Source organism: Anarhichas minor, unplaced genomic scaffold (genome assembly GCF_050575085.1).
Source record: "Anarhichas minor isolate MPS153535 unplaced genomic scaffold, ASM5057508v1 ptg000015l, whole genome shotgun sequence".
Taxonomy (NCBI): domain Eukaryota; kingdom Metazoa; phylum Chordata; class Actinopteri; order Perciformes; family Anarhichadidae; genus Anarhichas; species Anarhichas minor.
This window is the reverse complement of record NW_027466461.1, coordinates 1,672,108-1,698,882: the sequence shown is the minus strand read 5'-3', so window position 1 is coordinate 1,698,882 and position 26,775 is coordinate 1,672,108. Positions and strand designations below refer to the sequence as shown.

The following is a 26,775-nucleotide window of genomic DNA, read 5'->3' as shown; positions in this document are numbered from 1 at the left end:
GGCTTTATAGGTGAGGAGAAGATTTTTTAATTATATTCTAGATTTTGGAGCCAGTGCAGAGAAGCTAATACAGGAGTAACATGATCTCTTTTCTTAGTTTTTGTTAGTACACGAGCTGCAGCATTCTGAATCAGCTGGAGAGATTTAAGAGACGTATTAGAGCAGCCTGACAAATAAGGAATTGCAGTAATCTAGTCTAGAGGTAACAAATGCATGAACTCATTTCTCTGCATCGCTTTGAGACAGGATGTGCCTGATTTTTGAAATGTTACGTGGGTGAAAGAAGGCAGTCCTTGAAGTTTGTTATATCAGGGAGTTAAAAGACAAATCCTGATCAAAGGTAACTCCGAGATTCTTTACGGTGCTGTTGGATGCCAGCACAATGACATCTAGAGAAACTATATCACTAGATAACTGATTTCAGAGGTGTTCTAGGCCTAGTAGAATAACTTCAGTTTTGTCTGAGTTTAACATCAGGAAGTTGCAGGTCATCCAGGTTTGTATGTCCTTAAGACATGCTTGAAGTTTAGTGAGCTGGTTGGTTTCATTGATAGATATAATTGAGTATCATCTGCATAACAATGAAAGTGTTTTCTGATAACATTGCCTAAAGGAAGCATATATAAGGTGAACAAGATTGATCCAAGCACAGAACCTTGTGGAACTCCATGACTAACGTTGGTTTTCATCGAGGTTTCATCGTTTACATATACTTCAGGGAACATTTGTCATGAATCCAGACACTCCGATACAGTAGATGGCGGCATGCACATTTTACGTTGGTTTGCGGTCCGCCAACACCGTTAATTAGCACAACGAAGAAGAAGAAAAGAAGAAGAATAACTGATAGAGCGCAACTCTTTAGCAAATCTGCTGTAGTCACAGGATGGCTGAAGAGCAACAACACAGCGGCTTTAATCCAAAAATGCCGGTAGGTTAGCACCATTACTAAAGGCCTTGTTAGAAGCCATGCAGTTTTAGTCAGTGTGCTTGCTGTATTGTTTAGTTTAGTGGTTTTGTCTCTGTATAGAATGTTCGCTGCAGCTATGCTAACAAGTAAGCTAGCTTTGACAAAGACCAGGTTAAACTTTACAGCATGATAACGTAAAACGTGTGTGACAGGTGTGGACTAACGGGGCTTCTTCTGTTTTAAAGTAGTTCTCACATTGTAAGTAAACGTGTAACGTTCACTTGTTTGTGAACAGATGTACTGCTGTTCGTCAGTTGGCTAACAACCACATATAATGTTGTTTATGTTTTTTTGTGGTTTTGCTGAAAGCTTCCAAGCGGAAGTGACATGCATTTACTATACAGTGTTACCTTAGCACCGTCGTTGGGGAGCTGTTTTCCTTTTAGATTTCCCCGACACACAGTAGCCTTGAAAGGAAGCATCTGGAAAGTTACGTGAGTGACCACCTAAGGCTTAGAACTTCCACCAAGTAGCTCGTGCTAACCAAACTCTCGTTGACATGTGCAACTGCTGAAACGTTCGACAGATACGCCTGCTGACGTTACGTGCATTCACGAAGCGTCCAGTGCGTTTGTACTGTATCTTTACTAACTGACGAGGGATCATTAGAAATGTGTAACATAGACTCTCAGCACTGATGCTACCGTTGCTTAGTATGAACACACACACACATTTTCGTCCGTAAGATGAGCTTCTCAAATCCCTTCGTGTTTAATGTTATTATGACACAAACTGTTTCACAGGAAATCTGCCTAGATATAAAGTACATCAAGTTACTGAGTAGCTGGTAAACAAAGTTCAGTGTCCGGCAACTGACGAGGTGTTCTTTATGTATTCAATGTTTGCGTTGGCATTTATTGATATTCTGTTAGCAAATTAATTTAATGATGCAGGTTATGATGAGTGCCAAACTTATTTAGTGACCTAAATGTTTGAGGGTAAGTAGAAATGATGTATGTAATAAATATATCTCATTTAAAAATGTATAGTTCTCCCCAACCCACGTGGATTTTGAGCATCAAATGTTGAGATTCCTTCAACAGATAATTCAAATATGGGGTATGAAAGGTATACGATATGGAGTGTGTCTGTCTGATGAAAGATTTCCATGAAGGATGTTCACGCTTATGCCTCTTCCCGGCAGAAAAAAATAGTTGAGACATCTTTCATGATGGCAGACCAGATCAATTTCCAGGTCACCTGAGGAGCGATGACACATGATGAAATAAGGCCAATGCCAAGCGGCCCCTGTCTCTGTATCCTCTTCCCTCTCTCCCATTAACCTGTCTTCCTCTGTGATGTTGTGTCCAGAATTAAGGTTCATGCTTGGGAAATAGAGCCTCCTGCAGGAGGGAGGAAGAGTGTGTGTGTATAAGCCTGGGCAGTGACACACAAGTGATGGGTCCGAGGAAGAAGGCCTCTAAACTCCAGCCTGTAGTGGGCAGCTGTGGAGGGGAGCTGGTCCTGAGACCTAGTGAGCCCAAAGACTACATCAATGAGCTGTCCCATGAAGTCCTCTGTCACATATTCAGGTACACTGCCCTCCACCTCCACGTCATACTTTACATTTGACTCTAGGGCCGGGTGAGGTTCTACAATATGTATGTGTTTTTATTGTCATTCAACCTGCATGAACATTACCATGAGTAGGATGTCAGCACCATGGGTGAAACAAGTAAGGACATCACAGTTGTAATTTTCCCTTTATTTGAATATAATTGTCTAATATACCTGAAAAGTCAAGGTACTTCATCACATTGATGCAAAAATCATACAGCTGTCCTGCTTATTGATTTGCAACACTGCCACAGTAGTCTAATAAACCCAGAGATATTAGAGGGACAGCTACTAAAGTATTAACAGTATTATCAAATCTCTGACTGTTGACAAATGTGTATCATCTCAGGGTATGTATCGTCATATGATCCAAACCTACCATGGTTGACTTTACAGAAATAAGAGTTAGACATTGACCCAACCCTACGATGCAAGAGGTTCTGAAAATTTGAACCATGTTTTGTTTTGTAGGTACCTTCCCATGAAGGACATCATGTGTATGGAGTGTCTGTCCAGAAAGCTTCGGGAAGCTGTGACTCTGTACCTGCGAGTGGTCAAGGTAGTGGATCTATGTGCTGGTCGCTGGTGGGAGTATATGCCTTCAGGTAAGGGCACAACCAGGGCGTCCCTAGCAAACACGCATGTTCCGTGTTCTGGTGGAGGTGCAGTCTAAAAAGGTGCTTTTCAGCCTGTGGTGAAAGACGGGCAGGGACTCTGCTCTCCTGACTTCAGTGGGGGATTAGAGGTAGAGCTGGTCATCTGCTAATCGGTAGTTTGATCTCTGGCTCCTCCAGTCCGGGTTGAAGTGTCCTTGGGCAAGAAAGTGAACCCCAAAGGCTCCCTAAGGCTGGGCCATCGGTGTGTGAATGATTAGTTTAGATCCTGACGGGCAGGTTGGCACCTTGCATGGCAGCCTCTGCCATGTATGAATGTGCGTATGAATGGGGTTGACATGTAGTGTGCCGCACTTTGAGTGGTCAGAAGACTAGAAAGGCTCTATATAAATGCAAGTCCATAGGACCAGAACAGAGAAGAGCTTTCACTGTGATGAGATCACAGGGTCCTCTGGGTGGGGGGACGGCCAGTCGTCCAGAGGCAGAAGAGCATCATGGTCTTGCCAGAGTGTTTAGACAAAGACTTAGTGGTTCATTAGTCTTGAGCTGGATGTGAGCCACAGCAGGAAGCCGCTAGCCACTGCAGAAACAGAAGAGGGAAGTGGTTTGGGGAAACCTGAACTGTGGACAATCGTGTCAGGACATGTTTGGAGTGTCCTTTTCACACATGTAGCACACAACAGCAGTTTGTCTGTGTCAGACGTGTTGTCACCTACTGGAAATACTCTGTTTGGACAAAACTAAACTCCGAGGCCAACATGAAGTGTTCCATGCATTACACCGCCACACGATCATCGTCATGGTTGTTTTACTCCAACTCCACTTGTCAAACAGGGCACCATGCTGTGAGAGCAAATGGATTAATGTAGGGCTAGGCCATATGGAGAAAATCAAAGCTCACAATGTTTTTGACGATATTGTAGGGTTGACTGTTGGTGCTTTCACAAAATAGATCTTTGGTAGATAATCATCAGTGATGTGGATATAATGACTATGTGGGTAAAGGCAAATAATGGAGCCGCTAGAACGGTCTGGTAAATGAATAAAGTACCATCACCTTACTGTAATGCAGCCTTTAAAACCACACTCTCAATCTCAGAGGATCTCTAGTCTCCTATCACCAGACTAATATTGTTATATTGCCCAGCACGAGATCAGTCGCTTAAAATTCATATTGTTGTGTGACGGTTTGAACAGAATTATGATGTTGAAGTCAGAGAAAATCCGTTTATTGCATGAGCAAAAGTCATTCTTTTATTGGTTGGCTTATTTTTATTGGCACAGAAATGTGTAACTGTAGTGCAATTTTGAGGTACTTGTACTTCACTTGGTTATTTCCATTTCATGTAACTTGATATGACTAGTCCACTACATCTCAGAGGCAAATATTGTACTTTTAACCTCTCTGCATTTGTTTAAGGAATTAGTTACAAGTTGGACTACTTTGCAGATTCAGATATTTAATACAAAATACAAATCAACTAATAAACTAGTTCTTCACTGCTGGAAAGATAATCTTTTCATGAAACTAGACGGTCAATGCAGTAGAAAAGTGCAAATAATTGTGAAATCGGTGGTCCATGACCAGAGAGACAGAGCTGTGGTAATCTGTGGGCTCTACGCGTGATCCCGGAGGAGGAGTTGTTTGGCTGCAAAAAGTGTGTTATTGGGGTGTCAAGTAGCATGTAAGCGGGTTTAAGGAGTCAAAGTGTGAACTACATGGTTGTGGAGTGAGTTATTATCGGTTGCCAGAAAAGAATGCAGAGCGTTGTAAGCAGTGGCTGAGAGCTGAGAATAATCCAAAATCCAGAGAGAACACAGTCGATCAATAACTATAATCCAGTGATGTAGGCCTACCACAAATCTGTGATTTGAAATTGGTCAGACAACATAATGAGTATAGGTTTACTTTCCTTACTTTAAGTATATTTTGATACTAATACTCCTTTTACTTATGTATTGGTTTTAATGCAGGATGTTTACTTGTATTTTACACTGAATCAAAAACACATTGGTTGTATACATATGATTGCTCTATTCACACAACTACACAGGGTAAAGGGTGTTTAGTGTCCGGTCCAAAGGATGCCAACATGTGTGTTCTCACATGCAGCTCCTCTGAGGGATGTCTCCATAGGTTCAGGGTTGCAGTGCATATGTGTGGAAGGGGCTTTGGGGAGGTTGACCACTGGCTGTGGAGCAGCTCTCTGGGGTCAGATGGTGAGGATGAGTTGATGTTGTAGAGCAGGGGGTGACGGTGTCGTACTGATGAGTGTATTTACTACTTGCGTACATCAGCAGCTTATTTCAGAGGTGTTTTTGATTCTTGAGTGCAAAGCTGAGGCCTTTGTGAAAAGCACTACACGTATTGTGAAACCAATCTGATTGAGTTTCTTGTGTTTTCTGTGTTAGGCTTTACAGACGGCAGCTTTCTGCTCCTTTTGAAGAAAATGCCAGATCTGGAGCAGCTATACGGCCTCCACCCTCGATACCTGGAGAGGAGACGAGTCCGAGGCTACGAGGCCTTCAGTATACCCGGAGTCCTGGAGGCACTACAAGCCTGTCCCAATATACTGGTCAGTAAGTTGTGTGAGAACGATATCCTACTGCAGCAAGGTGCACTTCTACATCACCGTTTTCAATCCAACTAACAGCCGTACCACTGATTGGTTCCTCCTCTGTGGTTGTGCTCTTGTGTTTCTTGATTACAAAGCTGCATACTCTTGGTTTTCTGTGGCATATAACAGCTCAGTCCTTGAACCACAGGCTTGTGATCATCCTCTAGCCTGTAGTGAGATCAGCCTTCTTGTAGTAACGGATGCACTGTAGCTCCTCTTGAGTTTGTTGGTCCATTCAGTCAGTGACTTCGTTGCCTTCTTATTGAGCTATCCAACTTGTAAACAACATAACGAGGTTCACAATCACTTTTACTGCCAAGTAGGTTTGCACATACAAGAAGTTCCTCTTGGTGATTTGGTGCAAAACAATACACCCAATGCAAAAGTCATGAAACATAAAATAAAGTAGAAATGCATAAAATGCATGTTTCTTTTGAAGTGGAAGAGCTGTATTCTTATTGATTAGGACAGCAGCAGTCATTATGTGGACCGCAGCCTCCTGCCAGAGAGCAGTGATTCCATCACTTATAACCATAACAGGGTGGGATTCAAATGAATTCATTCAAATATCCGTGCATTTTTTTTCAAAATTTGATTCAACTATGGCCATTACAGCTTAACACACACTATCTACTTATGAAAACTGCAAGATAAGGTTGAGGGAAAAAAGCTAGTAAGTGGACCATGAATTATGATCAAATAACCTTATTTGAGCCTATTTCAGGGGGTGGAGACATCCCATCTGGAGCTGGTGGAAGCCATATGGAACTACATGCCCCAGGTTCATATACTGGGAAAGTTCCGTAACCGTAACGGAGCGTTTCCCATTCCTGCTGAGAACAAACTGACCATCCCCATAACTGCAAAGATCCAGACGCTGCATCTAGTGGGTGAGTAGGACCACAACAGATAACCAATCCTCAGTACTGGATGTAAAGCAGCTCCATCCTCTTAGTGCATGGGTGATCAGTGGTCCTGTTGGGGGGCCTTGCTGTGTCACTACTAATTTGTAGACCTGCACAGCTGAATTGGTGAACATCACATGGTGATTGTTTCTCACAGGTGTGAATGTCCCAGAGATCCCCTGTGTGTCCATGCTTCGCCACCTTTATCTGAAATGGGTCCGTCTCACCAAACCACAGCCGTTTAAGGACTTTCTGTGTGTGAGCCTGAGAACCTTTGTCATGCGGAACTGTGCAGGACCAACCAACTCCCTCAAATATGTTCCCCTGGTTACTGGGTTAGCATCAGCCCGGAACCTGGAGCAGCTGGAGTTGGTGAGAGTTCCCTTCCTGGGAGGGCTGATCCAACATGTGGTGGAGGACAGTTGGCGGTCAGGTGAGGAGATGATGCGTTTGTCCTGTTCCAGTTAGTAATGTAACAGACCATAGTAGATCCGCACCGACCCCCCCCCCCCCCCCCCTGTGGTTTGCACGCATGTGAATCGAAGATTAATTACAAAGTTTAACAATCGTAGTGTGATATTAAGTTTCACTGCTGAGCATCATCGATGAAAATATGCAATCGGGTTTTTTCAAAACGACCTGATTGCATATTTTCATCGTCTGTGATTTTCCTCAAATACTGCTGTGACTGCTCTCACGTTTAGCTAGTGGTATCGGCCGATTATTCCTCTCCTGATTTTTTCCTGCTCCAATCAATCATAATATCGGCCTGTTTAAAAATCTATCGGTTGACCTCCAGTAAATTTGACCGGACAAAAAACCCGTATTTATGAGATTGATGTGGCGGGTTCTGATCAGTGCATCGCTACATACCAATTGTGATTTCATTTCTTTGCCTATAAAGCCAACTCCTTTGATTAAGTGTTTGTTCTTTGTGATACTGTGTATGTGTACCCCCAGGAGGATTTCGGAACCTCCACACCATTGTGTTTGGAGCCTGTAAGAACGCTCTGGAAGTGGACTTGGGCTACCTCATCATCACCGCTGCTCGCAGGTGCACAGCCAGTCATCAATTCCTGAAACTAACTGAGGGTCCATGTTTAAAGCAAAAGCAAAGGGGTTCATCTTGTGGGCAAATGTTGGAGACACTGTTCAGTCACTGAACAGAGTAAAGAGTAAACATGTAGTAAGTAAGAATGATACTTGCAGTATGTGAGCTCGTTAAGGCCTCATGGGCAGTTTGTGTCAACAATATATGCGGGCAGTATTGTCAGAATACTTACCACAGCATTATCTTGCTATCCATATTCTATAACATTTAGTCTTGTAAACAAACAACATTCATGAGAGAAAGCTCAGCATTCAGCCAGGTGTTCTTAACTTGACAGCAGAAGATGTTGTCAGCCTAGTAGGACCAACACAGATACTTACTTCATGATGTCTGTGTGTTTAACAGGCTTCATGAGCTGCGCATCCAGCCTTCACTGACTAAAGACGGAGTCTTCTCAGCTCTCAAAATGGCTGAACTAGAGTTTCCTCAGTTTGAGACACTTCATCTGGGATACGTGGATGAGTTCCTGCTGCAATGTTAGTTCCTTCTGTGAAATATGTCCACCAGGCATGTTTCCTTCCCGACAGAAATGAGCAATCCTCCTGTACTTGATCCACTTTTCTGTACCAGCCGTGACAGCGTGTGGCTTGTTTTGCTTTCACAGTCTCACTTTGGTTTACAGGTGTGTTCAAAACAATGTACGGCCTTGTGTTTGATAAATGCAGGTAAGCTGAGTCATTCGGAGCTGGTGAAGTACGGTCTGGCTGATGTCATTGAGAACCCCGGCATCATCACAGATATCGGGATAAAGGTGGTGAACGAGGTGTTCACTAATATTAAATACCTGCTCATCTACAACTGTCCTCACCTGCATAACCCTCACCACTGGATCACAGGTAAAACACACTCGCCATCACTCTCCTAGCTTCTGCCACACATGGCCTGAATATTAATGTCCATATGTCCCTTTCTCTATATTATAATAATAATAATAATAATAATAATAATAATAAGGGTGCTTGATAAGCAACTAGTCATGTTCTGCCTGTTTGTTTCTGTCCTCAGATCAGTCCAGATGGAGTCGCCTCGTTGATCTCACTCTGGTTCGCTGTCATGCTATCAAACTGGAATCCTTCTCCCAGTTCATAGAGTTACTGCCCAGTCTGGAGTTTATCTGTCTGGACCAGATGTTTAGAGAACCCCCCAAGGTATTCAGACACTCACAGCAACGTCAACCATCGCTTGTATTTATCTCGCATATGCTGACCGCATTTTGCTTCAAGGAAAAGTTGAATCTGGAGTTTCGCCCACTTCCTCTAAAGTCATCCAACTAAACTCCAGAATCCAGGTTTCCAGGATAATTGAAACGCTTGCTCGCACTTCAACTCATAAACTTTGTCTTTACCCGCCGCCATTGTCTCGTGAGTGCCTGATCAGTTCTGTTGTGTGCCCACTTAGTATCAACAGAACTATTTTACTGAGTCTCCATAACTGAGTTGATGTCATTATTAGCAGAGACACTGAATGTTCTACTTAAAAACAACAGTAGAGGATGTGGGTCGTTAATATGTGGCTGATGCCTAGTCTGCGTAATAAAGTTAGGATATGTGTTGATGCATATTCTGCATATCATGTGTGTGTGACAGGGCTGTGCCAGGGTGGGCCTGAGTGCAGGAACTGGTATTGGTGTGTCCTCAGCACTGGTCAGCAACCAAAACTCCAACAATGACAATGACAACAACAACAACCATCACCACCACAACAACAATGAGGCCAACCTGCCTCCTGCTCCTCCACCTGTCGTCGTCGTCAACAACAACAACATCAACAACCAAAGACGGCAGCAGCAGCAGAACAACGGCAAGTCCCATCTGCATTCTTAGTCAGCGGAGCAGCAGCAATCAACATCATGGATCTTGGCTTCTAAAGTATTTCCAACCCTTCATTTTTCACATTTTCCATAGAAACATAGCAAGGGGAAATATTGCAGTTTTGCAAAAAGAAGCACACCTGAATCCTGTCTGGGAAACTTGAACCCTGAACCCAAAGTTGCTCTCTAGGCCAGTGATTCTCAACTGGTGGGTCGTGACCCAAAAATGGGTCGCGGACCCGTTTTCAGTGGGTCGCGGGCCTTTGCCTGACAAAAAAAAAATGTTGTGATTTTATTTTGAAGGGCCTTTTTTATGCAGCGGAATTATTCCAGCATTTACGGCACTTGTTCAGCGGTTTAGGAAAAACACCGACCAATGTGTTGTGAATCACATCACGTGTTGCAGCTCAGCCAATCAAATATGGGTATTCTGACAAGTTTCCTGACCTGAGTGAGATGTACACACACCGTGACACACGGGGGAGAGACGAGGATATAGACAGCAGAGCAGGACTGTTGAGTTGTGAAAGTCAAATCATAGGACGATTTTCAAAAGAGAGAAATGGCCAGAGAGACCAGAGTCATTAGACTCTGACTGGACAGACTCATAGAGGTGAATTCCTCCAACACTAAATTCTCTTTTTAGAAGATGAGAAAAATATAATATTGTGGCTTCTTCACTTCACCCTGAATGAACTGAATTTAAAGCTGCAGGGCATTTCAGTGAAAATAACTTTTCTAAAATGAATTTCGTTACGCAATTTATTCTTTAATCCAGCTGTTATTTTACTTGAAATGAGAAGAACATTTATTCATGTATTTCTATGTATTATTTATAATCCATCCAGTTCAATTTGAAAACTGCGAATAATAATTGTTAAAATATAATTGATGTGTATTTTCTTTATTTGATTTGGCGGCAGTTGACTACACAGAGACGTTACTACTAGACTTCTTCAATATAGTCGTGGCTTGTCATTAAGGGGTGGTGGTGGGTCCCGCAGCCAGACCAGTTGAGAACCACTGCTCTAGGCCCATCACACGAGCCCTTTTCTCCGAATGCTTAGGATGGGTTAAAGGCAGAGGCTTTATGATTTGATAAAAAATAAAGTTTAAGTTTGTTTTCACAGCACCAGTGGAGGTAAATGGGATGGAAGAGGAAGAGGGGGAGGAGGAGGTGATGTTGGAGCAGGAGAGCATGGAGGCTGGGCCTCAGATAGAGCTGAAAGGAGCAGAAGGGGAGGTGAGAGCTGAAGGGGCTGATGTGGCTCCAGGGCCCAGTTGTCCAGCTGGAGCACCACAACCTCCTGATGAGGAGCAAGCAGGTTAGGAGCTGCTCTTTTCTTTTAGAATAAGCAGAGGTTAAGACAAAAAATGTGTTTGCTCCTACACTCTTACTCCCCATTTGATAATCTCTCCTTATTTATTGTTGTCTGCTGATACACCCCCACCCCCCCAGGTCCCAGTGGTTTAGTCCAGCAGTGCAGACCAGCTGGTGCCACTGTTCCGAAGCCCCCGCTGGTCATCTCAGACTCCGACAGTGAGGAAGAGGAAGGCCTGGTTTCAAGGCTAATGCCAGCTTCCTGTTTGCAGCAGCCAACTTCCTGTGCAGAAGGTGTCCACACAACACAGAACGCATCCAGCAGCCACTCACAACATGTCTTATTGGGTTGTGGGTGCACTGTAGACGGGGGGTCAGAAACACAACAGCTACAGTATGAGGGCCTATGTGCGAGTATAACGTCGCTCCTTTCTTGTTCAATAGTGTGCTCACACACACACACACACACACACACACACGTACGTAAAGACTATGAAAAGCACAAGAGCTCGGTTCAGCTCACCAGTGTAACATAAGTGTGTGTGTTTCCAGGTAAAGGAAAGACTCCTCTGAGGCGGGGCAACAATGTGGCTGCATCAGTGGCGGTCTCGGTAGAACAGACAAAGACTCGGGTGTTGGAAAGCAGCTGTGAGAAGAGCTGTCAGGTGACCAGTGAACAGATCAAGGCCGACATGAAGGCTGCTGCTGAAAACAGCAGGAGGACTAGCGTGAAAGGATTTGCCACTGAGGCTGTGGAGACTGCTGCAAGACCTGGGGCTGACAGTGGTCCAGTACGGGGCGCTGGGAGTGCTGGGGTAGCAGCAAGGACTGGGGTGAGGCCAGTGACTGGATCGGTGGGCAGGGTTGGAGCAGCCACATCCAGGCCGGTGGGTGGATGTGGGAGGCTGGTGGTGGGGACCAGCCACAGAGCAACCACAACCACTGACAGAGCGACAGGAACTGGCAGGACTAATGACAGCACAGAAGGCCCCTCTGGTGCACAGTCTGGGGACAGTTCCACAAGAGAGACTGGGCTGAGGCAGAGCTCCGGTCCTGCCTGTGCAGACAGTCTGGAGCCCAGGGGTGCTGCTGTAAACCATGCTTCTAGGAGACCAGCACAGCTGACTGGACAGGGAGAGAGACAACCTGCCCCTCCTGGATCAGCCTCTGCCAACTTTTACCATTCACAGCAGGGTCAGGCCAGAGACGAGGACTTTGTTCCTAGACGGCCTTTGACCCGATCCTGCACTCGTATGTCCTCTGTGTCCCTGATATCTGAGGAAGGTAAGAACAGGCACAGAACACATTTAGTCAATGTCCACTAACCAGCACTTGGGGAGGGAAACCTTTGTTTTCGTGCAAAAGCTCGGGCCTATGGTTTCATGTTAGTGCACATCGAGCTCAGTGAAGTGGTAGTTGTGCAGCCAGTAATTTCATTTCCCCCTCTAAAGACGGAGACAAAACGTATAACTGACAGACATTTATATCCAACTCACCATTTAAAGATCTCTGTCCTATCGGGACATTGATGTTTAGATCAGGACGAGCATGAAAAAGTAAAAAGGGGGGGACTAGACCTCTCATATTCACCAGAATATCCAAGAACTACCACTGTGACATAGTCCACACAAAGACTACACAGACAAAATGTGTGACCAAACAAGTGGTTATGAGTTCCAGTAAACAGTGAGCATGGTTTAAAGGAGTTTTAAGTGAAGGGGGTATACATACAGTGTTCATGTTTTGGGAAATCAACGGAATCAAATCAACACATTATGGAAGAAGGTTAGTGAGGATGCATCGACTTCACTTTGTCTGTACAGATAGCGGTACCTGGGCTTTGGGTATCAGCCCATACCAGGTACCGATCCAGTACCAGTGTTTGATTGATAGTCTGTAGACCTCGCTGTGGGGAAGAGACTGGGATCATTTGTTTATGTGTAAGGCAACATCAGGCTCCAACAGTGTTCCTAACATTGTAAAACTAAATGTAACCAATGCATACAAAGATGGATATATAATGAATTATTTATTAAAATAATGGCATCCAATACCAGATCTGCCCATTGTCGCCGACATCCGATCCAGCTGTGAGTCTGTATCTGACTGATACTGGTATCTGTGCGTCTCTAAAGGTTAGTCTTGGGCCTCCCTACCCACTACAAAATGTTACCGGTCATATGTCGAGGTATACTAAATAGACAGGTCTGGAAATTTACACATGGCAAAAAACAATTTGGTGTGAAATGTGTCTTTGGAGGATAACTCCATAAGCAGATGCAGATGATGCAACCATATTTTTAAATCTGTGTCCTGTGTGTTACATGACCCATTGTAATATGGTTTAAAGACTATGGCAGTGCCAATGCTCTGTTATGCAAATAAGACATACGTCTCATAAATGTTTAGCTAAAGTAATACCACTGTGTATATCCTAAATGATTTAAATATCTCTACAAACATATATATATATATTCGTCATGTACGCACATTAATTGTGAGTGGTATTGCCATAAAGTCATATTTTAGTGCTACCTTGAGCCAGTAGTTGCTGTAAGGGAAGCTCCACTGAAGGTAGTGTTGGACAGTTGCTCTGCATATGTGGAAAAACGTGGTGTAAAGGCTTTAGTGTATCCAGAGGGAGCTCTCTCAAGTGATGCCACTTGAGTCAGTGTTGGTTAGGTCTGAAGACCGGTTTGAAAACCAGACGGCTGTCGCTCGCTCCTCATCTCTGCTTGAGGCTACGTTGGCTGCTACAGTAATAGCATAACGCACCCGAATGTACCACGGAACTGTCTGCAGTTGAGTTGCCTTGTGGGTAATTTAGGTGTCTGCTTTTGACAAGGAAGAAGAATGTGTTAGATCTGGTTCTGCTGCATTGAAAGTTGCCCTCAGCTGTTAGTTGGACAGTGCTGCTTACGTTTCTAATGTTGAAGGTGATATTTTTGCCGCCTATGTTGTTAAGAGCTGTCCAGAGCCAGGCCTCGAGTAGCAGTGAGGAGGAAACGAATGGCTGACAAATCAACCAGCACCTCAGACCCAGTCACTGAGGACGACCACGTGCAGGTACACACACACACACACGTACACACACACACACACACACACACACACACACACACACACACACACACACACACACACACACACACACACACACACACACACACACACACACAATCATATCTGTAGACATTTGTTTTCACTGAGACATTATAGTCTTATCGTCACTGTTGATCACAGTTAAAAGGTGTTGTTGGTTAATGGTGAATATGTTCTGCATGTATGTGCACTGTACATCGTATGTAATACAGTTCTCATAGGAAACCTGTGACAAAGATGGACAAGATTTTCGAAATAGTTTTCATCCCCTGGGGGAGCCAAAGTGTTGCAGTTGGGGCTGAGAGGGAGAGACTTTAGGTCAGAAGTCTTAACAATGGAATCAATGGTACATGGACTGTACTTGTATTTCTCTTTTCTAGTGACCACTCAAAGCTCTTTAACACTCCATGTCATCATTCACCCATTCACATCCACTCTTACACTGATGACAGGAGCTACCATGCAAGGTTCCACCTGCCCATCACGACTAACATACATTCATGCCCCATAGGCAGGAACAGCCAGCATTGATTGGTTGCTCTGTTTTTAAATGCCTTTAGTCAGCAGAAGCAGTGTCATGTGAGCTCCATTGAGCCAGGATGCACATGTTGTGTACTGTGTATCCTTTGTTCGTATAATTGACATAGTGAGATGCTTTTGCTCATGCAGATTTTGTCTCTGAAGAGTAAGAACCTGGTGGGCATCACTCTGACCAACTGTGGGATCACTGACCTGGTCCTCAAAGACTGCCCCAAGATGATGTTCATTCATGGTAACACACTGACTATGATGACTCGTGTGCATGTTTTTCTCACTTTTGTTTTTGCATTAGAAAGATGCTAATAATCTTAAACGTAAACCTCTTGGAGGAAATGGTACCATTTTTACTTTGATTATTATTTTCCACAAATGACTATTTTTTAAAGTTGCATCACAAACTGTCCAAAGTACAAATGTTGAATTGGCGAGGTAGGTAGTAGAAGAGTCTACCCAACCACCTGAAAGGGTCAATATACTTCAGTCATAACAACATGTATACCGACTAGTTCTGCTTCACAGAACACTAGCTGTACATCACACATTCAGATGCTGTGTGTCCACTCAGTCCTTTTATACAGCGCTGCATTTAAAGTGGCCATAGACACCTTTTCAACCTAGCGTTTCCAAGTGGCAAAGACCACTGGATTGCTCTCCATGTTCCTCACTGCCTACTACTAGTGGCAAATTTAGCAACTTCTTCAGACCATCAGGGAAAAAACAAGAAATGCATTCAAATGCATTATATTGTAAATCATTTCAGTCCACGGCTCTGCTGTCAACAGCACCCAGTCTCTCCCTCAATGCAACCCACACAACTACTGAGCTTCATGCACAGGACCTGTGTGGCAGACACAACTGCAAAGTGAAGCAAGGCTAACCGCTCTAAATGCTGACGGTGTCATTATTCTATAGCCACTACATTGTGTCATTAACATTTACTGCATAGTGATAAGTTAAAGCAAAACAAAGTCTATTGCCACTTTAATGGTAGGATTCTGAACCTTATGTAAAAGTCTGTGTGCTAGCTACAACATCGTTAGTGTCAGTTTGTGAATATTTAACAATTGAGCTCCGGTGCCTTTGGTCCCGAGCTGCTTGGGTCTTGGGGAACTTTCTTGTTATTCTAGTGATGATATTGGTTACCAAAAACGTAATTAATGTTCACAACAATTTAAATCCAATGGATACACTGACTGATGACTGACTAACTCATCGCCATAAAAGAACCTTAAAAGAGTGAGTTATTGAACGAAGCTTCCAATAGGACCACGGTTACCAATAGAAATGATGCTCATGTGGGATATGAAGAGTGAACCTGGCAGCTAACCGTTGTAATGTCAGTTTAACAGACGTATCTAATGTCCCTAACCTGTGTTGATATAAATGAGGTAAACATGGGGAGAGTACATGTTCATGGCTGGTCTTCAATGTGGTACAGTTTGAAACCCCCATCAAGCCTTATGTTGAGTTCTAATAACAAAGTCAGAAAGCCTTCAGTCAGTGTCTGCTTGTGTCCTCCCTCTCTCTGTAGCCACCAGATGTCGAGTGTTGAAACAGCTGCGGGTAGAAAGTGCACCCATAGTGAACCGGTTTGATTACGCTCAGTGTAAGAAGCTGGACATGGAGCAGGTCCTGGATCAGATACTGAGAATGCCTCCTGAGAGGAACCGCATCATCTACATGCGCCCTATGCACCAGGTTGGTAATCTGTGACAGAAACCGAATCCTAACCATGGATGTGTTAAGAGAGCTGGATGCAGCGCAGTTGGTCTGGGTGGCCACTCTCCATCGCTCAGCTTAGTTATTGCTCTGTCTAGTATGAGTTCGTAAACATGAAGGTTTTATGTTCGTAAAGTCATCTTAAAGTGTGTCTCATCATCTCAATGTAAAGTCTATGGGCAGAGCGGGGAAATGTAACGGGTGGAATCTTTGGCTTCTCATTCAAGTGACTGGATGTCCTCCAGTTCCTCTAATACATCCATGGTACTCATCTACAGTGTACTACAGACATGTCCCATCTACTGTTCAACAGGCATGAGAACACTCAGACCCCAATACACATCAAATTATAGTTTTACACTAAATACGGCAAATGCGGTTTCAGCATTTGAATGAATTAAATTTCAATGCAACAAGCTTTGGATTGGCATCACAGGAGAAAAGCTGTTGCTACGCTGATATATTTTTAAAATGTAGTTTGTACCAAACTCTAATACTGCAGCGTCAATAGATCTATACATTTACATTTGAATGCTGCGAAGGCACGTTCAAATGTCTGCATGTGCCTCATGGCCATTATTTTGAAATAAGTCTCAAACAATTTAGCCGGTTTAAGTTTTCAGCCAGTTAGATTTGTTGCTGCTTTAGTTGGTAGATCCATGTCATGCAGGAAGAAGTTAATACAACACCTCTTCCATACATAGCAGAGGTGGAAAACACATCCCATGATGTAGACATTGTTCTGCTACTCCCGCTCTACTCTACATCTCTTTACTGCTCTCTCTTCAGATCGACTCGGTAGCATTGGAGCGTCAGCTCTTCCAGGGGCCCTATCCCTATCACATCGCTATCGTGCACGAGTTCAGCAACCCTCCCAATATACGCAACAAGGTTCGCATTCGCAGCTGGATGGACACAATAGCCAACATCAGCCAGTGAGTAATATCTCTGATCATCAGAAATCAATCCCTTTCTGACCTTCACCCTTTTGATTGAACACATCTTGTCCTGCATGTTAATCCTGAGAGACTGAACATGGTTTGATGAACCAGAATGACCAACCATCCAGGAGACAGGGGCACTCGGTTGACCCATGTTGGACAACCGAGTGCCAACCACCTCTCAATATCTTCTTCAAAAATGTATAACAGCCAGTCTAATAAATGCAAAGTTAAACTGAACTCTTTGTGTCTCAGAGAGTTGATCAAGTACGAGTTCTTCCCAGAGGCCACCAGGACAGAAGAGGATGTGAAGAAGTATCCCACGTACCCCTGGGGCCGGGACATCTATACACTGGAGGGTAACACAGTTGCATCTTCATTAAACGACAAAGATGTGTAGTTGTCTCCTGAAGATAGACATGCACGTAAAACATTGTCCTGCTTTGTAGCCAGTAACACATTTAGATCATGTGTGGAGCCCTCTTTAAGGACCAGCACACTGTAACAAGTGCTGAAACTCAGGCACTGATTTAATGACTAATGTCAACAATGAAAGCTGTTTTGTATTGCATGCTAGAGTAAGCTTGAAAGGTGTGACAATATGTATTATGTGGTGGAAATCCTTTGCAGCTAATGACTTGCTGAAGCCTCATCAGGCTCCTGGTTGAGGCTCTGCCAAGTGTGCTTCACTTCCTGTATGGTAAAGATCTTTAGGAAACCAAATGGAACCCACCAAAACCATCACTGCTGGTCTTTCCAACAATCGGCAACTCTTTTTTCACACAGTTAGATGTGAGAATATGCTGGCTGTCTCTGCTCTCTGAGCTGCTCTTGTTCTTCAGAGGAACACCGTTAAATCAGCAGAATAAAATGACAAACGTCGCCCAAATAATTGCCCAAAAACAATTACCGATGTACTATGTCAATCTACGATAGCTGATATATTCATCCAGTCGCCCAAGTCCTACTGTGTTCACACAATATGAACTCTCTGTGCTGGAGTTCAGAGACGATGCAGTGTGTTCTGCCCACAGTGCATTAATCAATGATGTAGAGAAACTGTGAAGCTGAAAATCCTCCGGATGCATCCTGTGGAAGAGAGGATGAAGAAGAATGTATGGCTTCTGTTCAAACAACCAGTTGAATGGATGTGTTCAGAGCCCTTAAAGGTGACTGTCTTCTATGATGTCATTGTTCAGGACTGGTGGATGGTGCTCCCTACAGCATGATAACAGACTTCCCCTGGCTGAGGACTCTGAGAGCAGCTGATCCCAACAGCTACGCTCGCTACGACTTTGAGGACGATGAAAGCAGTGAGTGCAGTCAATCATTCACCCGTGCTATCAGAGGACACTCACTAAACGTCATTACCATTGTCCCTGTAACAGACAGAACCTGATTATATAAGCACTTGAACTGTTTTCTCTCTGTTGTGTGAAAGCCACCATCTACGCACCCAGGCGTAAAGGCCAGCTGTCAGCTGACATCTGCATGGAGACCATCGGGGAGGAGATCTCAGAGCGCCGACAAAGCAAAAGAGGAGTGTTTCAGAGGGTGGTGGTGCTCTTCCTCCATCACTGTGATACACCAGGAGAACCTGTGGATGATGACTACATCTAGACAGAACAGATGATGGTCCTGCAGCGTTGCCTGAGCTCCTGACTGACGCACTCTGCTTTGGAAAAGAGACCTAGAGATGTAAAGTCTGTTTGGATGAGGTTCACAGCATATATCTGACAGTGATTTTCTTAATATTTGAGCAAAATCTTAAAGCCTGTATGACCGCCCTAGAACCGTACATTCTCAAATAGTATATCTCTACTATAGTCCTGTTGGCCAGTATTGACGGCATAACCCCAGGCGTCTGCACAGCTGCTTGTCTACCATGCAGAGAAGGGTTATGCTCTTTGTCTGATCTTTCACCCGTCGTCTGCCAAAGTCTGCCTACCTCTGCACCACACTTGTGACCAGTCACAGACAGAAATGGCCTTAGACAGAAATGTCAAAGAAGATATGCTTTTTAATTCAGTTTTAAGTTCTTGGTTTCCTTTAACATGCAGGAGAGTTGGTGACTCTGGATGGTGGACAGTGTGTGGCATGGCTTTGCATTTTACCACAAGCACTAGATGGAAAAGAGAGCGAGGTGTTCCGTCCATGTGGAGCTGACCAATGGATGAGTTGCTGATTAACTTTCCTGCGGTAGATTCTCGTACCAAGTCTCAGTCCTCTTTGCATGACGGGCCTCTTAGATACAGACTTAAGGCTCCACTGCCAGGGAAACATGTCGTCACTCCTCCAGCCTGACCGATCCCAACACTTCTGTGCAAATATAACATGGCCTGCATGGCTTTGTCATGTTGAGACGCTGTAGTTGGCGCAGACTATGCAGCGTTGACAGAACGGTCAGTTCTGACCTTTCCCAATGACCCAACAAAATGCTCTGGTAAGATCAATAAGCCCTGTGTCCATATATATTATTATTATATATATATATATACACACACGCACATAAAAACAGGTATGGACCATGACCACCGTGGGAATACGATTTTTGAGTTCTGAAATGAGTATGAATTCTGAGGGGGGGGGGTGAATTATGAGAATACAGGCAGAATCCTGACATTGTTAATATTTAGAGCTTTTTCATTGGACTTCTGATGTTCTCAGAGTTGTGGGTTTAGTTCTTATTCCCATCTCCCTACAGGGATTGTCAAAGAGGGATGGGTCAGTGATGTCATACATGTACTCGTACAGTATGTATCACTAGGACACAGCTGATTCTATCTGACACAAAGGTGTCATAGTGGAGGAATTGGAACAATACTGCAAACAAAGATAACAATTATTCACCCAACAATCTAATGTGCAATACCTAAAGTTTGAAACTGATGAAACAAGTGATGAAATGTAGTTGGTGTGACTTTAAGAACTGGTGCTTCACTGAGTCTTGTCTTGTCCGGTCTGTGTGTAATCACACTGCTAGAATGAAACTATTGTGTCAGGTGGTGATACTCCTAGGTCTAAAGTTCTTTCTGGTCTACCCTTAACCTCTCTTGTCTAAAGGAAGTAACATGAACTGAACCACCAAACTGTTTTTGTTTTTCATTTTCAGAATTTATTTTCCTTGCTAGGGATAGTTTCTTCCTGTAGCTTCATGTCTGTGGACAGCTCTGTCCTGAAGGACTGTAAAGCAGCGGGCAGGACTGACTGTTCACCATGTATCAGGTATTCCTCAAATATGTTAAAGGTTTGGCTTCACAAAGAGGACCACCTTCATCATGAACTGACTGTGAATGTTCACTATCAAAGGAGCTGGAAATTCTTTTTGCAGGTTGAATGGACTGAATAGGATGAGTTCAGCCTTCTGTTTGTGTATAGACTGTACAGATGTCATGGATGACAATATGCTTCCATGGTGTTTATATGTTTATAATGAAAGAACAAGACTATTTCACATTGAAAAATAAAATAACCAAAAAGAACTCTTGTCCTCTTTGTTCTTTCATGTCCTCTTTATTGTTGGATTTCCCCCTTGTTGTTGTGTGTCCCTTGTTGTAGACAAGATAAACTTGATCTCACAGATATTAGTGAATCAATTATGTATCATGTATGCAACAGATCATTTCCATGTTATATATTGGCTCTAGGGGTGGGGGGAAAAATCTATACAGCATAGTATCGTGATATTTTGCGTAGCGATATTGTATCGCTACACGGACGCCAAGTATCGATCTTTTATTATATAAACTATTTTAAAAAACAAATTTACTAGAAAAATCAAATCGATTGCTTTTTCAGTCCACTAGATGGTGCTGAGTTGTTTTCTGGTGAGGTCAGCAAAGATCCCGGGTCAGTGTGATTGGTAGGAAGGTCAAAACAAAGATAGAGACATCTGGCCTCACAACGGGGTTAAATCTGCCAACAGTAGCCAGGCTCATGGGGAGAGTGCAGCGCATAACTGTCTCTGCCCTCGACGTCCACGCAAGTTATACTGAGTTATATAACTCTTATATCCTACTTATATAAGTTATAGTTCATATACTGAGTCCACACGTTTGCATTTAGTTAAGTTGGACTATGTAGTAATACAAACAGTTCAGTTTGTCAGGTTCATGCAACATTTATGACATTGTTGGTCAGTCTGTCTGCTTGACAATCATATTTTGCTGCAATAAAAATGATTGAAGTGAGAAGAACAGACTGAAAACTTTATCTTGTTAGATAAAACATGTTGACACAGTTTTCCTTTGGGGACATCATTTGAAGTTGAAAAAGTAATAAATCGCAATATAGGCCTATGTTATCGCAATACTCAGAATATCGCAGTATCGTGATAATATCGTATCGTGACCTAAGTATCGTGATAATATCGTATCCAATCAATTCGTTATATTAAATAAATATATTTCACAAGAGGGTGAGTAAAATGTGTTCTCACACTTCAATTGAGCATAAAGGCTGCTGGATTATTGTCTGAGAGCAGAGGAGCTATAGGGGCTCTTTGACTGGCTGCTAGGCTTATTTGCCTTTAAATAGTTCTAATAGTTCTAATCTAACACCAGCGTCTTCATATCAAATCAAATATCTGCATCCTTGTTCACGTGTGATGCCTTCCCTGATAGAAATGTTATTGAGTGTTTGAATGTCAAACTGCTGAAAGTCCCATCTTTGAACTGCTTTGAGCCTCTTGTCTGTTCATGCTGAAGCTTCCAGAGCAGAGTGGAGCTGACACAAAGCAGCTGTAGATCTACCTGTACACACACTGCTAATTCTGGCGCCACTAATCTCTGCTCTTCCTGCTTTGACAAGTTGTAGAGAAGATGGAGTCACCCTCTCTGTCTCTGTGTGTCTCTCTCACACACACACACACGCACACGTTTCTGTGAATCCGATTCCTCTGCTGCTGTCAGTCAATGTAAACAGAGTGAAACTGCCCACAGCCTCCTGCCGTTCCAGTGACTTCCTGTGACACTAAACAGCTTCTGTTAGGTCCTCGCACTGTTTCTACTCAGCTCATGTTTAGAATGTATTAGTATTTCTATCATTTCTTCTTTCTTATTCTTGTCTCCTCTCTGTGGTTGACCTGGTTCGTACCCACAGCTACGTTGTGTTCTGCTGGAGATGGAACATCAATGTTGTTGAATATGGCTCCTTCATGTGGGTCAGACTAGTTTTCTCATAAAATATTCATTTTCTTGACATGAGGACAGATGATCCATGGAGGCATTATTTTTGTTCTTAAATTCATGTTCTGAACATCTTAAATTTGCAATAAATGATGACATAGACTTTCAGTTTGCAGGTTTTCTCTGTTATTTGAGATTATTTGTTAATCTGCTATTTGGACTTTTATAAGAAATCAATCAAATGTATACAGTCATACATCAAATGCAACTCCAAGTGCTGAATGTAAAGAGTTAAAGAGAACATGGGTTTAATGAATACAAAATAAAAATCTGTAAACCAATAAAAGAAGTAGAGCATTACCATAGTCAAGTCCACTAGTGGTGAAAGTGTGCACAAGTTTCTCAGTATTGGTCTGGCAGAGGAACACACTTCCTCTTAGTCACAAATTAGAGTACATGATTACTTCGAGGTGCCTGAGACTGAGCGTCTGAGTCTACATCCACACTACTCGATCTCCGTCCACACGGCGTCTCAGCATCGTTTTCAAAATGATCTCGTCCAGACTAAATCGCCTGAAAACGAATATCACGTAACTATTCACGACCACTGGGCATGCGCCTTAGTGTCGATGTAAACAGGAAGTAGATTGGTTGCTTGGTTGAAAAAAAGAATGAAAGGTCGTGTTTGATACTTAAGATCTTCTCTAAAATCTTCCCCTATAAACTCAAACAGACACAGTTCATGGAAAGTTTTATTTTTCAGACTTAACGTTAGTTACAGCGCGGCAGGTCTTGTTCTCTCTCTCTCTCTCTCACACATCAAATTTACTTTAAAATCAGCACTTGCACATAAAGGTTTACTAGATTATGGTCCATAAATGAGGTGAACACTCGTTTCGTTGTTGTTCTGACTCGTAGCTCTGCTGGAGGCTGAACTATCTGTCCTACTGGAGAGCATTTACTGCTTTTGTTCCTTTACATTTTATCTGTGGACTTCACAATAGTTGTGCAGAACAAAATAAGCATCATCAAGGACAGGAAAGTCCTCCGTTTTGTGTCCATCGTCCTCAAAGCTGCTAACGTGACTTCAGACGTCTGCTCCGTAGGTCAGATAACGCCGCTGGTCACTAATCGCTCCAATAACAGCTGCTTCCTCCGTAATAATGCAGACTTTAACTGAACAACAGCTGCTAGTAAAGACAACAAGGTCAGCAACACCTGTAATCAGTTGTCCATGGTGAATTGACCTGGTAGTCGATCGGTAATCAATGTTGTTGTTTGTGAGCTTCCAGGTAAGGGTCACGTGATAGGGGTGTGACCAATCAGGGAAGGACACGTCATGACTGCTAAGAACCAATCAAGTAGCGAACGCGGGTGCGGGCGTCATCGTTTCTAAATGTATCCGTTTTCGACCGTCCGCACGAATACGCAACCCGGAGTTTTCAAACTGATCCGTTTTCGGTGCTCGAAAACTCCGGCGTAGTGAGGACACTCCGTGTAAACGTAGCTAAACATATGCGTCTTCAAATGGAAACGGAGTAGTGGGGACATGGCCTCAGTTAGAGGTGAGTCTCTCTCTGAGCCTCTGTACCTCAGTTCTGTCCTGGTTTACCATGTGGTCAACTGTTCATTGAAGTTAATTTAGGTACTAGTAAGGTATTCTTAGCTGGAACAAGTGAGAGGAATCACTACAGCGTGGTGGAGGTTGTTTTCTTTCAGCAGGTGTGTTTGCTCGTTAAAGAATACGTCTGTGATAGTCACCATGGCAACGCTTAACTAGCAGATTGAGATTTTACTGTTTTCTTTACATTTAGGGGATTCAAATGGTGGACGTCTACATGAGCTCAACTAAATGCATTGCTGTTTATGATTTAACCCCTCGGCTTCTGTCTCTCTCCTCTTCCTCTTCTTCTCTCTCTCGCGAGCGTTCATCTCGTGCCTAAATGGGTGTCTCATCTTTTTTTAAGGTTGGTAATCTTGAGAAAATAGCAAGAGTTTGCTTTAAAAGGTATCCAACCTAAAAATCCAGCGCAGTGCTAACCCGTCGCAACACTAGCTCCAAAAGGCTTTAAATCCCACAAGAAAGTTGCCAAGTCAGCAACACTGACAGCCGGTCCCTTCAGGCCACTCCCCCAAAATGATCATTATGAACATGGCTATTGCTGGTACTCACAGCTGTCAAGATAGCAGTTTGTAAAAGACTCCGTTGGCATGCAATGTTTTCAGAGTGAAATGTCCATCACTATTTGTTTTTTGATGCAGATTTGGATCCACTCATCAAATACCGATGTCAGGGTGTAGGGTTGGCCACTTTCACCCTGGAGACAGCTGTTTGTGCCCGGCTGAAACCAAGTCAGTGTTGACTAATTTTATCTTTCTTTTTGACATCATTTACGCATTTAACTAATACTGCATAGGCCTGCTTAAGTTATGTAAAAAGCATACTTATATTATTTAACTAACCTGCTTATTTCTACACAAACCTCCATTTTTTCAAAGTCGAACCAAATACCTTTTTTGCATAAGGCGGGTCTATGAAGCAGTTTAGCCAATTGCTGATTAATGTGTGACATACAATTTAGCCAATCAGCATCCTCAAATACATTCAGCTTGGGGCAGAATCTGTATCGCCCCAAATTGCGCGTTCTCGCCAGGAGAAGTCTCTACAGGCAAGCACGAGCACTACTCCTCCAAGACCCATTTGAGAGGAGAACTTTGGAGGAGAAACTGCAGTGAAAGAGCTGATATCAGATCAGCCTGACCTCACAATCAGACAGCAGACTAGCGGGAAAGGGAAGCAGTACATGTGAAGCTTCTCTACTATTTTTATTGTCATATACACATACACGAAATTTGCCTTCTGCATTTGACCCATCCCTGTATATAGGGAACAGTGAGCTGCCAATGATAGGCACCCGGGGAGCCGGGGGTTCAGCGTCTTGCTCATGGACACTACGACACATGACACGTCCCAGTCGAGAATCGAACCGTTGACTCTGCGATTACCAGACAACCCTCTTAACCCAGTAAGCCACGGTCGTCCCTTCTCTACTGTACACCAGACAGGTTTGGCTAGCTGCATGACGTCATGCTAATAACTTATTTAGCTTTTTAAAACAACGGGGACAGATCCAGCACGGACAGTTAGGGAGTGAGAGACATGAAGCACCTGCTGAGACATGATATATAGTTATGAATATATAATTATATGTATATATATATATATATATATATATATATTTATTTATACTGTATATACATGGAGAACTCTGTCAAGCAGCCATATTAGGCAAAGTGAACATCTTTTCTTGTACATAGTCTCATCTGCTTAACTTGGTCATGGAGGCATCAGAATTTTATTGAGATGTTAAATTAACAGTGAAAACTCATCATAGCTTGTGTATGAGTCAGTGGTGGGCCGTCAGGGCCAGCAAAGCCTTCTCTGCTGGCCCTGACGGAATCACTAAATTATAGCTATTTTATAATTTAATATTTTTTCATAAACACACTACACATATTATTTTTTTCCCCATTATCTTATTTTCTCATTGCACAGCTCCTGTCTTCCTCAGTTGCTCTGCTTCCAGTGCAGCTTGTTTTAAGTAGAGCTTTTATCCAATCAGATTTCACCTCTGTGTCTCTAGGTAAGAACAGAGGCCCGAGGCCTGCAGACTCACAAGTGAATCCATGTGCACTTTAAGTGAATGGGGACGATATTGTTGATTGTCATAGTGTTCAACCAATCAGATCTTTAGTTTGACATGTTGGGCGTATTCTTTGACGTGTCAGAGCCTGCTAGCTGGCCTACAAGTACATGATTGGTCAGTGGGCTAGCCTGACATGTTGGGCGGTGACAATCCCAAAATCTGCTGCCTCTGTTGAGTGGACATTTTCAGCCTCAAACGCATTAAAACCTATTGAAGAAATACAACTGGGGAGGCTCGACTGTCTTCACTGGCGTCCATGAATCCAGAAGGACTTCTTACTGGAACTAAAACGCATGGATGTACTGAACAACTGTGAGATTAAACTCTTTAACTCACCGACCCACTCCTGGACCCCCTGCAGTTCGCCTACAGAGCCAACAGATCTGTAGACAACGCAGTTAACTTGGCCCTTCATTTCATCCTCCAGCATCTGGACTCCCCAGGAACCTACGCAGGATCCTGTTTGTGGACTTCAGCTCTGCTTTCAACACCATCATCCCTTCTCTGCTGCACGACAAGCTCTCCCAGCTGCACGTGCCCGACTCCACCTGCAAGTGGATCACAGACTTCCTGTCTGACAGGAAGCAGCACGTGAAGCTGGGAAAACACGTCTCAGCCTCTCGGACCATCAGCACCGGCTCCCCCCAAGGCTGCGTTCTTTCCCCTCTGCTCTTCTCCCTGTACACCAACAGCTGCACCTCCAGTCACCAGTCCGTCAAGCTCCTGAAGTTCGC

At 43.5% G+C, this 26,775-nt stretch overlaps 1 protein-coding gene across 1 annotated transcript; it reads left to right on the top strand.

Annotated features, from left to right (window-relative positions):
• Positions 1–791: 791 nt before the first annotated feature.
• Positions 792–20,690, top strand: fbxo38 (F-box protein 38). The gene is made up of 21 exons (XM_076092077.1): positions 792–931; positions 2,282–2,502; positions 2,999–3,132; positions 5,554–5,717; positions 6,484–6,649; positions 6,822–7,097; positions 7,625–7,718; positions 8,121–8,251; positions 8,441–8,611; positions 8,781–8,923; positions 9,362–9,575; positions 10,716–10,910; positions 11,045–11,200; positions 11,459–12,190; positions 13,872–13,972; positions 14,678–14,780; positions 16,080–16,246; positions 17,057–17,202; positions 17,464–17,567; positions 18,408–18,521; positions 18,650–20,690. The coding sequence occupies exons 2-21, from the start codon at positions 2,369–2,371 to the stop codon at positions 18,826–18,828; spliced, it is 3,624 nt and encodes a 1,207-aa protein (XP_075948192.1). The 5' UTR covers positions 792–931; positions 2,282–2,368; the 3' UTR covers positions 18,829–20,690.
• The last annotated feature ends 6,085 nt before the right edge of the window (positions 20,691–26,775 follow it).